This window comes from Nothoprocta perdicaria, unplaced genomic scaffold (genome assembly GCF_003342845.1).
Source record: "Nothoprocta perdicaria isolate Ctin4 unplaced genomic scaffold, notPer1 scaffold_450, whole genome shotgun sequence".
Taxonomy (NCBI): domain Eukaryota; kingdom Metazoa; phylum Chordata; class Aves; order Tinamiformes; family Tinamidae; genus Nothoprocta; species Nothoprocta perdicaria.
In genome coordinates, this window is record NW_020455700.1 from 149,523 (window position 1) to 163,180 (window position 13,658).

At 58.9% G+C, this 13,658-nt stretch overlaps 2 protein-coding genes across 2 annotated transcripts in view; both read right to left on the reverse strand.

Annotated features, from left to right (window-relative positions):
- The window catches only part of INSRR (insulin receptor related receptor), a 9,603-nt gene extending 7,036 nt beyond the window's left edge, over positions 1-2,567 (reverse strand). The window contains exons 1-2 of the mRNA XM_026046624.1: positions 2,486-2,567; positions 542-1,092 (exon numbers count right to left, since the gene is read on the reverse strand). Coding sequence (XP_025902409.1) covers positions 542-1,092; positions 2,486-2,567 — 633 coding nt within the window. The remainder of the gene's footprint in view (positions 1-541; positions 1,093-2,485) is intronic.
- A 1,229-nt stretch (positions 2,568-3,796) lies between these two features.
- On the reverse strand, positions 3,797-11,035 carry PRCC (proline rich mitotic checkpoint control factor). The gene is made up of 8 exons (XM_026046625.1): positions 10,976-11,035; positions 10,727-10,885; positions 9,174-9,221; positions 8,172-8,750; positions 7,468-7,563; positions 6,395-6,538; positions 5,977-6,042; positions 3,797-5,395 (listed from the first exon to the last, which is right to left on the reverse strand). Exons 1-8 carry the CDS (start codon positions 11,033-11,035, stop codon positions 5,309-5,311), a joined length of 1,239 nt encoding a protein of 412 aa, XP_025902410.1. The 3' UTR covers positions 3,797-5,308.
- Positions 11,036-13,658: the final 2,623 nt, after the last annotated feature.

The following is a 13,658-nucleotide window of genomic DNA, read 5'->3' on the forward strand; positions in this document are numbered from 1 at the left end:
TGAGTGGGTGGATGCGTGGATGGGCACATGGTTGTGTGGGTGAATGGAAGGATAGGTGGGTGGAGGAGCAGGTGGATGAACAGGTAGATGAACAGAGAGCAGAAGAGCCAGCCGGGTAGGTGGATGGAGAGGGGGACAGCCGGGTGGATGGGTGCCCAGGTGGCACGAACGGGAGGATGGACAGAGAGCTGCCCGGGCAGGAGGGCGAGGGCGGCCGAGCCCCTTCCCTGCCGAGCCCAGCGGAGCGGCGGCSGCMGCGCGGCGCAGCGGGCGCGGGGCAGCGGCCCAGCTCGCAGCCCTGATAGACATCTCTGTTTACAGTATATATGTCATTACCAGAGCTGCTGTTTACAGCAAACGAGCCCGGGAGGGACCCGTATTTACCTCGCCGCCAGGAAAACAGGGCCGCTCCGGGCCGGCCGCTCCCCCGGCCAAGGATACAGCAGGGATCCGATTACCGCTGCTAGCAGGGCACCCGCGTCCCGCTGCCTCCCCGCCGGCTCCCGGCTCATTCCCACCTTCCCGCCGGCTCCCACCCACCTTTCTGGCAGTAGCTGGAGGTCCAGCAGCGATACCCGAGCTCGCCGTTGACGCTGGTCTGCGCGCAGGGCTTCTCCACGTCGAGGATGCCCGGGCAGACGTCGGCGCACTCCTCGGGCGGCTTGTTGCCCACGATGTAGCCCTGGTCCACGGCGTCGGGCAGCAGCAGCGCCCAGTCGATGGTGGAGATGTGGCAGAGCTCCTGGTTGCGCTCGACGCGCACCGAGCCGCGCAGCACATGCGTCAGGCTGTGCAGCCCGATGTCCCGCAGGTGCGGCATCTCGAAGATGACCAGGGCGTAGCTGAAGAAGAGGCTGGTGCCGCGGATGACCGAGAGGTTGGGGAAGAGGTCGCGGAGGCTCTCGAGGCCGTAGACGCGGAAGAGCAGCAGGTACTCGGTGATCATGAGCAGGCGCGGGAAGCTGAGCCCCCGAAAGTCCTCGGCGCCCGTGGTGAACATGAGCAGGATCTGCAGGTTGCCCTCGATGATGGAGCAGTTCTCCAGCTTCTGGAGCTGGGAGACGTCGTTGCGGATGTCCATGCTGCCACACACTGCGGGGGGCAGAGGGCCAACGTGGGCAGCAGGAATTGCCGCCCCAGGGGACCCCCCATCGCGGCCACGCAGACCCCAGGGCGGGCGGGGGGATCGTCCCGCTGTCCAACGGCCCTGAAATCGCTTGGAGCAACCGGGGGCAACGCRGGCGGCTCTGCCGGGGAGCCGCGGYGCTGAGGGGCCCCGGCCGCCGGAGCTGCGGGTGTGTTTGGCATCCTGGCATCGCGGCATCCCACACCTGGCATCCTGTGCCCRGCATCCCGCACTCATCATCCCATACTCAGCATCCTGCGCTCAGCTTCCTATGCCCGCATCCCACACTCATCCTCTCATGCTCGGCATCCTGCACCCGGCACCCCGCACCCGGGGCACCCCRAGGGCTCTCCCTGTTTGCAGCCGTGCAGGCCGGCACCGCCGCTCGACCGGGACCTCCCCGGCGCCCGGAGCCGGGTCCAGGTCCGGGAGGCTCCCGTTGGCGGCCGCGGCGGCTCCGGCACGAGCTGCAGCTGCAGCCGCCGCGCGCCAGCGCCTGCAACCTGACGCCGACTCATTGCGGGGAGAAGGTGCCGGTTCCCGCGAGGGATTTACTGTAAACACCGCCCAGGGACAGGGCCGCCAAAGGGGACAGCGGCAACGGCCTCCACGGGGACGCGGGGACCCTCTCCATGCGCCCCGGGGAGCAGCTGTGGCCACGGGGAGCCCTGGGGTGGCCACCGTTGTGTCCCCCGTGGGGACCCTCTCCATGCGCCCCGGGGAGCAGCTGTGGCCACGGGGAGCCCTGGGGTGGCCACCGTTGTGTCCCCCGTGGGGACCTTGGCCAAAGCCTCTGCCGTGTGGGCCAAGCGGGAGGAGCGAGGGGGTCTGTCCTGCCCCTGGATGGGGGGGCCTTGGCACCCTCCGGGCGCTCTGGGCGCTCCAGGCGCAGCCGCTTGGCTGGGACACGGCCCCGGCAGCACCCCCCGCCCTTCCCGCTGCCCTGGGGACGGGAAGGGGACACTGAGGCGCAGGGGGGCGCGGAGGGGACGGGGTCCCTGCGCTGCCAGAGCCGCCTGCCACAGCGCAACCGAGTCGGGGCAGAGATTTCCCCGTGCCACCCCCTCCTCGTCCTCATCCTCATCCTCATCCTCTCGAGGGATTTTCCGCCCTCTCCAAGCTCCGTTTTTCCACCCCATGTCCCCGCGACCGGGCGCGATCGATGCCCCCCTCTCGTCCCCCGCCACTTCCCATCACGGAGCGGCGGTGGCCTCGCGGGACGCGGCATTTCCAAGAAGCGTGGGAGCCGAAGCCGGCTCCTTCCCAGGAGGAGCCGCTCCGTTCCCGGGAACAACGGGGGAAACGGAGGCCGGGGAGCCTCCGAGGGAGGCTCCGCATGCCGCCCGCGCCCGCACTCACCCTCCGACGCGGCCGGAGCCCGGACGAGCGGCGCGGCGCCCAGGAGGAGCAGGGCGAGCGCGAGGCGCAGGCGCGAGGCCATGGCCGCCTTTGGGCCTCGGCGCGGAGGCTCCGCGGCGGCGCCCGGACACCTGGGCCCGGCCCCCCCGGCACTCCCTGGGCGGCCGCGCGGGCCCGGCGGCCCCCGCGCTTGTTTGCGGCTGCCGCACACCAAATATTTAGCCTGACAACTGCGCGGGGCCGGGCCGGGGCCGCCGGCTGCGTGTTTGGGAAATAGAGAGGAGCAGAGCGGCATCGGGGTGCCCGGCCTCCTCCCGTGCCTCCCGTTCCCTTGTTGGGAAGGGGACGGAGCGGGGGGCGATGTCCCCAGGCCTGTCCTGTGCTGGTTGGGGGGCAAATTCCGCCCCCCCCGGGACCCTCGGGATGTGCAGAGGGGAGCAGGGCACCTGGATCCCCCCCAAGGGCATCCCGGGATGGGCAGGGGGACCCGGCAAGGAGCCCCCTGTGACGCCCTGTCCCCGCTGGGGCAGCCGGCAGGGAGGAAGAGGAGGAGGAGGCCGGGGTGGCTCTGCCCTCTCGCGGGCGGGCACCAGAGGCGGCACTGAGGGTGGGGGGGGACACCCGTTTGTCCCCCCACATCCCAGCGAGGGGGGAGCCAGCAGTGGGGCGGGAAGGGGGGGCTCCCAGCCCTGGGGACCCCCGGGGGCCAGACGGCACCTGGGGATGTGGGTGCCGGGAGGAGCCCCGTCCCTGCAGCCCCCCGTTGGGGACGGGCCCGTCGCCGTGTCCCTTATCCCAGAGACCCCCCTGGGTGCCAGGGCGAATGCAGGATCACCGGCCCTGCGGATGCTCCGCTTCCCCAGGGAGCTCCGGCGAAGGATGTGGCCGGGTTTCCCTACGGAGAGGTGCTCGCGGTGCCAAGCGGCTCCTCGGGCGCTCGCGGGTCCCTTAGGGCRACACGAACGCGTGTTGCGTTGTGCTGAAGCGACTAAAAGCAGAGCGTCAGGGGGACAGCTCTCTATCCCGGTCCTCGCGAGGCCCCTCTGGCGTTAAAACCATGCAATAACACGGAAAAACGGGTTTTTTGGAACCTTGCACATTCCCTCGGAGCAGCATTTTGCAGCGACAYGGACATCTCCAGCCCAGGGCCAAGAGAAGGAGCTCTGCTGAACGCAGGTGAGCTTTGGTTCAGTTAAAAGTTTATTCCTTTATCAAATCTCTTTTCAGAGGATTTCACTGTACATAGAAGATATGAATAAATTACTCAACAGTAACTTTATTCTGGTCATTCAAATACTCCAAATGGGCTCGGCAAAGTACTAAAACATTCAGGGAGCTAAACTAGAAATCCAATTTCAAAATACTCTAAGAAAAGACTTCATTCAGCAGGAGCTTGTTTTTTAAACAGGTAACATGGCAGAAAAAAAAAAAAAGACAAATTTTTGGATTTTTTTTGGATTTCCCTAAAAGGAATAACAAATATATTAGTTTTAACTGCAGTTACAACAAATATAACCCTTAGTGCTGGGAATGTAAGTTAAATAACCAGACCTGCTCTCTGTTCCTTCCAGCATCTCACATTTTGGGGGACGATGAACTAAGCGAGGCCGGAGTTTGGGCTACAGACACGTGGATCTGGGTCACAAGCTCGCACATGATTTACAGCCACATCACACAGGCCCAATACCTTAAATAAAACCTGGTGGTTGCAAACCTAAGGCCCTATGTGGCCTCCTCTTCCCACACAGGAGGATAAAGTTAACACTTAATCAGATGTGAAGCCTTTATAGGAAGCGGGATTGATCCAAACAAGCTCAAGAGATGAAAAAAATATATAAAAATGTACAGTAGGCAGCTTTCATCTGGGCTGGGTTACAGGAAAGACTGCTGTTTCGCTCGCTGAACTCACTGCCATCCGCAATGCACCGTGTGACCCTGGAAATCCTTGGATCAACTCGGCTGGAGACCAGGTTATTCCAGCCCTGCAGGCCTTGGGGCGAAGGGAAGAGCAGGAAAATACATACAGGGAACGTTCCTATCTATCCAAGGGCTCTCGGCAGCTTCTCGTGCTGGCAGAGAGGGCCTCGCGTGGCGCCATCCACACGCCGGGGTGTTTTCCTTGTATCCCAAGCTCTAAATCAGACAAATGGAAGAGCAGTTTCCCCTAAACTTGATTTGAAACAGAGGCCGACGCAGCTGACAGCAAAGMCACCAAATTAGCCACTTTCTCCCTTCTTCTCCCCGCAAAGAGTTGTCATGGGGAGCACTGCGGTTACTCAGACTCAATTAAAGTCGTAGGGATGTCTCAATAAAAAAAAAGACAAAAAACAGGCTTGCTCTTGAAACTGTCTTTTAGAAAAAAAAAAAACAGCGGAAAAAAAGGACACTCTCAACACACAGCGAGGCCAAGAAAGGAGCAAACGGAACTGGGAAGTTTGTGGTGACTCTGCCCAAGATTCCAGCGGCTACAGCTAATTTCAGGAATGAGGAGGCAGGATCCCTGCAAGAAAACAGATCTAGGCCTTGTGGTGGGCCAAAAGCTCCAGCCTTGCCCTGTGCCTTGCGACAGTCCCAGGTTGCTCAAGCCAGGCTTGATTTGAACCATTTGCATTATTGTTGGCGGGGGTCAGGAAGGGGAGCAGGGAATTACAGGTAGTTTCCAAAACTTGCTTGCACGAAACCCTTCTCGCGGCAGGCCAGGGGGTGCAGGATCCTCTCAGCCCCAGAGCCTCTACACGGGGGCCTCCTTGACCTCCCGAAGCCCAGGAGAAGCCTCACACCCCAGGTCACCTGGGCCAGCGGCCAAAAGGTGGGGGAGAGGTGTTAAAATCCGTATTTGGCTTGAGTCTGGCGGCGGCTGAGCTTGTTTTCCGACCACGTGTTTTTCAGTTCCAGCTCTCTCTCCTTCGCCTGCAGGAAGGGAGAGGATTCAAGTCAGAACCGCTGCCCAGCGACTTAGGAATATTTTACCCTCTGCCCCCGCTGACAGGAATTACTTCAGGAATTTCACTTCAGCAAGGGGCCCCGTTATAGCAGTGCAATTATCTCGATGGAGGCCTCAAGATGCACGGCGTTTCATTCACACTGCAACGCAGCTTCTTTTGGGGGACGGTCGCAGGGGCTGCTTGCTAAACCACACACCGACGGTACAGAGCTTGACACGGCACGCAGGGTTTTGTAACCAAAKTAAGCCAGACAAGTAAAGCAGAGCACAACCAGCGACTCTATCCCTGAGCAGGGCCGTAAGATTCCTACGGCCAAGGACATCGTTTGGGTYGGGGGTGCCCAGGACGCTCATCCTGGGCAGCCCCCGTTGCCTCTCAGCTAATTGAGAGCTAATTATCGCTGGATATGCTGGATATGGATATATGGATATCCTCTGGTTCCCAAGCACAGAACAAGCAGYGCCACCAGCTCTGCTTCGTGACGGTCAGCGTCAACTCCTGTAACTGCATCTGGAACCGTCCCCATGCTGGAGGGAGAACGCTCACCTGATGGATCARGTAGGTGATCTGGTGTTTCCTTCTTTGCTGTCCTGTGGGTTGATCTCCTTTCCTCTAAAAAGCAAAGCCAGAGTAAGTGTCAGCCCTGGAAAGACACTGCCCAGACAGAAATGGGAGAAAAGGCAGTCAAGAAGCCCCATAGACTTGTTTCACATTAACAGTTTGGGGCAGATTAATTAGACTAAAGCAGTTCCGGGTTGATCTCGACCACCTGTACGTGGGGACCTTGCTTTAAAAAGCCCTACTGATCTCCTGTGTATAATTATATAATATATAATTAGAACTACGTGAGCTGGATAGGATGGGAAGGGTTGTCCCGCCAGCCCCACCACTGCCTATCATCTCACACAGCTTCAGATTCACAGAACTAAATTCCAGGCAGGAATTCCTCCAGTGCTGCCCATACCTTGCTGAAGGACTTCATGGTTTTCTCCTCCGTTAAGGACTTGGTCAACCACTGYTGGGCTCCGCTCAGTTGATCGTCACCTTTGATGTCCACAAAGTTGATCTCTTCTCTCCCGCGGTTCCGCTTGCCTTGCAGGCGTTTGAACTAAGAGCAAAACAGAAACAAGAGACTCAGAGGGGCTGTGATGCGAGACAGAGGTAGATGCGGTTCTGATCCATGTGCTCCCCGAGCACGGAGCAGGGCACACCACCATACGTCTTTCCAAACARGAATTTTTAGGAGAATTCTGCTTTTCTGTAGATCAGAGTACCTCAAACTGCTCAACCCGGGGTCCTCAAACTACTCAACATCAAGTTTGACTTAACTTAGTCAAGCTTAACTTGATCTACCAAAGCAGAAGGGAACACAGATTCACAGATTCACAGAATATTTAAGGTTGGAAGGGACCTCTACAGATCATCTAGTCCAACCTTCCTGCTCAAGCAGGCACACCTACAGCACGTAGGTGTGCCTGCACACCTACACATTATTTATCCTGGCATCGTCTCCTGCTGAGAAGCTCGCTTTCTTTCATTTTTCATTCACTCATTCATGCTTTTATTTTTCTTTCGTTTTCCGTGCTGAGGAAGCACCTAAAGTTTAGCTGCCAAAATCCCCACCTTGCACAATTCCCCCTCAGAAGGAGCATTTCCATAAGGCAGGGAGCTCAGCGTTGTGCTGCAGGATACAGCACCCAAAGAGCAGCTCTCTTGCACGGTGGCGAGCAAGCGAATGCACTGATTTTATCCCTCCCTATGCCCTAACCACCCTATATGGTCCTGACAAGAGCCAGGCTGTGCTAGGGGGATATAACAAACACCATCTACTTATAGAACCTATAAATCCATCCGGAGCAGTGACCCAAGGGACTGGAAGGACACTGCGCGTGTCCACGACACCGCGCTTGAGCCTATGGAAGCGCATCTGGCTCGTGCCGGAGGGGGAGGCTTGCTCAAGGCCTTGCCAAGCGGATCCTCTGCTCTAGGAGCACCGGGATGCCACCCCCTCGGTGCCAGARATAAGAAAGTGCCAACCGCTTCATCATCCAGGAAGGAGGAGTCGGTGCTCATGTCCTGCGGCGGTGCCTGGGCCGCGTCCGCCTCCTGGTAGTAGCCGCCACCGTAATAATCCTGAAAGCAAAAAGGGGGAAAAAACAGCAAAATTCATCATTGCAAGGAAACGAGCCTGGAGCAGCTATGAACACAGACCTCCAGACTGAGCTCCGAGTCTCACATCTCACCCTGAACTGCTGGGTTTTTTGGTTGTTTTCTTATTTCCTCCCCACCCAGAGAGATTTGAAGATTTAATTCAACCTCTGGAGATCCCAGTTCAGTTACACGGGTGCTTCCTTCCAAGGCTGAGAGAATTCCCACGGCTTTGGCACCGACTGAAGAGCACAGCCCGTTTTTAGAGGCACCCAACAGCAACCGCTTTGCTGGCTTACTAGAAACAACGCAGCTTCCGAAAGGGATCCTGGCAAGCCCCAGTCCTGCTCCTTGACAGCAGCAGGGGCAGTTCTGCAGGGGCATTTCAAAGGGAGAGCAGCTATTAAACATTTATCCAGCAAAGAGCATCGATGGCTCTCATCCCAGAGGGATCCTGCAGCACGGAGGCTACACCCCTCGGCCCAGCTCGTTCAGGGAAGGGTTCCTGAAGCCTCAACGCGCCCCAAGCCAAGGACCAAGAGCAAGAGGAGCCCGCGGAGCCTTCCCTCCTCGTGCCATGGCCTCGCACCCACCTGGTAATAAGCGCCGGTCACGCCGGCATCGGCGTAGAACTGGTTATAGGGCTGAGCGCCGTAGTCCTCCCCGGGGCTGGGGACCCAGCTGGGCTGGGGGCCGCCGGACCCCGCGGCCGTCCTGAACTCCAAGGGGGCATTAGCGGCCGCGTCCTGGCCCTGGGGCTCCGGCTCGGTCCCCGGCGGAGGCTCCTCCGCCACCACTGTGCCCGAATACACATAGGTCTCAGCGCCGACAGTGCCGGGCTCGCTCCTGTCGGACAAGGAGAAGTAGTTCTCCGGCTCTACCTCTTCGTCGCTGTCGTTCTCCTCCTGCGTCATCTGCTTGGTGACCTGGAGGGCAGCGCTCTTGGCGGCCGCTTTGATGGCCGACGGAGAAGGCGTCGTGGCCACCGCCGGCTTGGCCGGGGCTCTGGGCTTCGAGGAGGAGCTCGGGGCTTTCGCCGGCTTCGCCTCGGACGCCGYTTCCGCTGCTTTCCTCGAGAAGGCGTAGGGCAAAAGCAGCCGATTGCTCTCTTTCACGGTCAAGTTTTTGGGTTGAGGAAGCAACGCAGACAAGCCAGAGCCCTCGCCGCGTCCCTGCGCGTTTCCAGGCACAGAATAAAAGAAATGAGCAAAAAAACTCTTTAGTTTTCCCAATTTCCTGCCCCAAACCTCCTCTATCTTTCCCTCTAACAGTGCGTGCGGGTTTCCCGTGCTCGGCACAAGCGCCTGCTGTTTGAACACCCTGCAGGGCTTTCTGGCCCCAAAGGCCAGGGGGACTTTTAAAGGAAACATCATATTGCAAATAACCGCCTCCATTTCCCAAATTAATGCACATTTTAAGTGTAGGAAATTTTCCCAAGAGAGGATTCTGCTACCCCGGGGGATCTCCAGGATATTAGTCCCTAAAAGCCACACACTAATCACAGCCCGGCTGACACTAATGGAAGGCCAAGCTCCATCCCAGTCAAACGCTTACTTCCTAAGAAACCTGCTTCATTAAATATCCTAAGGATTTACCTGAAAAGTGCTTCTCTTCTTTGCTGGTTCATCTTCCTCGGAATCTGACTGAGAAAGAAAAGCAGAGCTTAGCACAGCCCAAGACAACCAAGAAAACCCCACCGAGCAATGTTTATGTTGCTCATTTTAAGCAACCTAACAWTTATGAGCTCATTTATGCAACTTAGGGAACAAAAATAGGTTTAGTTCAGCCAAAATTCTACATTTTAATGCATTTTAATATTTGGCTACTGTCAGAACGAATATTTAGAGCACTGACAATTTAGCCTTTTTTAATTTGTTGGAAAAATCCGAGCAAGAACATCAACATAAGCTGCACCTAACAAGGCCAGGCTTAGAGTAATGGACAGCACTGCATGAACAGAGGGAAGAGCAAAGCTCTATAACATAAAGATGTCAAAAATTCACTGCAGGAATTAGCGGGGAATTGCTCCCGATAACTCTGGAGCTGTTAAACAAGATGAAAATCTCGAATATAAAGCCAGGCCTCCTCTGGCAGCACAGGAGCCCTTGAACATCTTTATTGTTTTATAGCTTTGCAGAGCACTTTAAAGAGATTACAGCAAATTGGCAGAAGGCCTCATTTCCAGCCTAAATTATAAAATATGGTGAAGAAGAAGAAGACACCAAAATAGAGGCACACCAACAGCTGCAATATTGCGGGACTAGACTCGTTTTTAAGGCATTTCTCTCTTGCCAGCCTTCATTCAGTAGCTTGGAGGGCAGGGGCAAAGGAGGAGAARCAAATCCCCTTTCATTTGACCTCCTCCCCCGCCAGATTTCGGTAAAMCTCAGGGGAAACTTGGCATTTGTTTGATTATGAAGCATCTTTCCAGCAAAACACAGGCCCCAGAGACCTGTATAAAGCTAATTAGCTTGCTGGGAAAAATAAAAGGCAGCCCAATAAGGTCCCGTTGCCTGCAGGGTTTGGATGCTCCCCAGGAGGAGCAGAAAAGCCTGGAACGCCGCAGGAAATGGGAGCCGGGCACCTGAGAGGGCCCTGGGGTCTCCGTGACACGAGGCCATTTCGGTGGCGCTTCCTCCTGTCCCCAGCTGAGAAATCAAGTGGCTTCGCTGGACGGTGGCACCAATTGCCCTGTTCTCGCAGGGAGCCYGTCCTGCTGCTTCCCGGTCGGGTTTCCTTGGCTCTGGAACGTGCTGGATGGGGCCGGGTTACTGACAAGGGCCAGGGATGCCCCAAACCTGGCCCCGTTTGCACCAGGACGGGGCAGCTCCAGTCTCCGTGTTGACCCTTTGGTGGCTACGGCCACAATCCCTCCAAAACAGGGGGGAAAAAGCCCGTAGGAGCCCCTCTGTCCTCACACTGGGGCCATCAGGGAGCAAAAAATATAACAGTAATTTATATGGGGCAAATTTATATGTATTGCTGTTATTAACGTACAGCTGCAACAATAACTTACCTGGGCGCGAGGAGAACCCCCCAGAGCCCTCAGATAAGTTATCAAAGGACAGGGAAACGCCGGTGGTTTCAGGGGGCTACCGGGGAGGGCGGGTCGGTGGCGGACACCCCCACGGCCGCCGCCGGTACTCACATCTGCCCCGCGCAGCGCGGGCACCGGGATCCGCACCGGCTCCGCCGTCCTCTTCCTGGGCCGCGGGAGGCCCAAGGGGCCCCGCGGGGCGTCGGGCGCCGCCGCTCGCTCCTCGCCGCCCTCCGGGGCCGGCCCGGGGCTCGGGGGGCCCGCGGGGGCCTTGGGGGGCGGCAGGGCGGCGAAGAGCCCCCGCGGGGCGGCCGCGGCGCCTTCCTCGTCGCTCTCCTCCTCCTCCTCCTCGGCCGCCGCCTCCTCCTCCTCCTCCGCGCCGCTCTCCTCCTCGCTGCTGGCGTAGGCCACGAGCGACATGGCCGCCCCGCCGAGGGCGGCCCGCCGCGGGCCGCGGCCGCTACGCGACGCCGGGGATCCGCGCGCGCCGCTAGGCCGCGCCTTCAGCGGCGGGAGGAGGGCGAGGGCGGCGGGCTAAACCGCCATGGCGGGGCCGCCCCGGCCCGGCCGCGGGCTCGCGCGGCGCCGCTCCGGCCCCGCCGCGCTCCCAGATAATGGCGGCCGACGGCGCCTCCGCCCCCGCCGCGCGCGGACTACAACTCCCGGCGGGCCCCGCGCGCCGCCGCGCGGCACCATGGGAAGCGGGGGGGGCGGGGTCATGGCGGGCGGAGGGCGGGGCTGTCATGGCGGGCGGCGGGTGTCATGGCGACCCGTGGGGGTGTCATGGCGGCCCGTGGGGGCGTCATGGCGGCCCGTGGGGGCTGTTCCCGCCAACCGCCTCTTCCCTGCGGTAATTAAGGAGCCCGATGGAGTAATTTGTTAATGAGCCACGCGGCTGACGCGAGCACCTAAAGCACAGCACCACATAGGAGACGTAATAGCATATATCATACAATACATAGCAGTAATTGTTTATGCAAATAAAACCGTTACAAATAATATAAAATAATATAATTTAACATGATATGACTAATACAACTACAAAGTAATACAAAGTAATACAAAGTAATACAAAGTAATACAAAGTAATACAAAGTAATACAAAGTAATGTGTTTTTCAGCGCCTGTGATACTTAGAGGCATTTTTAATATAATTTTATATAATTTTTTATATAATTCTTTACACAGAGTTCTCCCATGTCAAGGCTCAAATGAGCAACAACCGTCTGGGCCCCGAACACCCCCCGAGCTCCGTCCGTGTCCCCACTCTGCTCATTCCCGTCCCTTCCACGGTGTCTTCGTCCTTGTTCGAATTCCCACATTTCACCAGCTCCAAAAATTTGGGGAAAAAAACAAATTTGGGATTGGTTTTGCTTCCCCARCCCAGCGCTGTTAGGAAAACCCCAAATCCAAGTGTTTTGAAGCCGTAAACCCGCCAGGATGGGGAACAAAAGACGAAAGGGGCCGTCCGAGAGGCACCCTGGGAACGGGGCTGGAATGTGCGGAGTCCTGCGGCCTCCGTTCCCGGGAAAGGAGAATTCCTGGCGCTTTTCCCGGTTGCTCCGAGGCCGGGGGACGTGGGCAGCACCGGAGCTGGGAGGGCTGCTAGTCGGGGTCGTAGGGGACGAGAGCACAAACACGGGGACAATTCCCATGGGATATGCCGGCATCTTCTCCGTGGGTTTTTGGGGGCATCCCAGCAGCAGCTGGAATTCTGCCCCTTCCTACACATCCAGGTCCTTTGGAAAGCACAACCCGGCCCTGGGAGAGGCGAAATCCTCCGATCCAAGCCGGCGGGCAGGATCCGGGCCTCTTCCCAATGGGATTCTGTCCCTTCCGTGGAAGCCGGAGACGCTTCGGAATCCAGGCCGGGAGCCCTGGGCAGCAGGAGGCTCCTTTTGGCCGCTGATTCCTGTATTTAGGGGTGTTGCTGTGCTGCGACTGTCCTCGCCRTGCATGCAACAACCGGAGGGCGGCTGTTGCACGTGTAGCACCGCGCGGGCTGATTGTTTTGCAAGAGGCTGTTGAGGAGCCCTCGGTGGTGACGTCCCCGACACCTGCCGYGATGGGTGACAACCGCGCGAGTCCGGCTGTGCGCGCCGGGGTTGTGCRCACCGCAGCTCTGTGTGTGTGTGTGGTTGTGCACTGTGCAGTTGTGCGCAGTGCGATTGTGCGCGTGCGGGGGGKTTGTGTGGTTGTGCATGCTGTGGTTGTGCGTGCTGTGGTTGTGCGTGGTGGCACGGGTGTGCAGTTGTGCACTGTGTGGTTGTGTGTGTGCGTGTGCTATTGTGCATGGTGCGGTTGTGCGTGCATGGCCGGGGCACGCGCTTGTGCACTGTGCGGTTGTGTGTGGTGGGGTCTGAGTGGTTGTGCGCAGTGCGGTTGTGTGCAGTGTGGTTGTGTGTGTGCATGGGGGGGTCTGTGCGGTTGTGCGCAGTGCGGTTGTGCACTGTGCAGTTGTGCGTGGTGGGTCTGAGTGGTTGTGCGCAGTGTGGTTGTGCGCTGTGCGGTTGTGTGTGTGCGTGGGGGGGTCTATGCGGCTGTGCGCAGTGCAGCTGTGCACTGTGCGGCTGTGTGTGCGCATGGGGGGGTCTGCGCGGTTGTGCGCAGTGCGGTTGTGTGCAGTGCAGTTGTGCGCAGTGCGGTTGTGCACGGTGCGGTTGTGCGCAGTGCGGTTTTGTGCAGTGCGGTTGTGTGCAGTGCGGTTGTGCACAGTGCGGTTGTGTGCAGCGTGGTTGTGCGCAGTGCGGTTGTGCGCAGTGTGGTTGTGCGCAGTGCGGTTGTGTGCAGCGTGGCTGTGCGCAGTGCGGTTGTGCACGGTGCGGTTGTGTGTGCATGTGAAGGGGTCTGCGCGGCTGTGCCCTCTGCGGCTGTGCGTGGTGCGGCTGTGCACCGTGCGGTTGTGCGGTGAGGCTGTGCGGGTGTCGGGGGCGCAGCGGTTGTGCGCGGTGCGGTTGTGTGTGTGGTACGGGGGCGAGCACTGTGCCGTGCGCGTGCACGCGGGGGGGGCGAGCACGCGCGGGGGGGGCGAGCACGCCCGTGC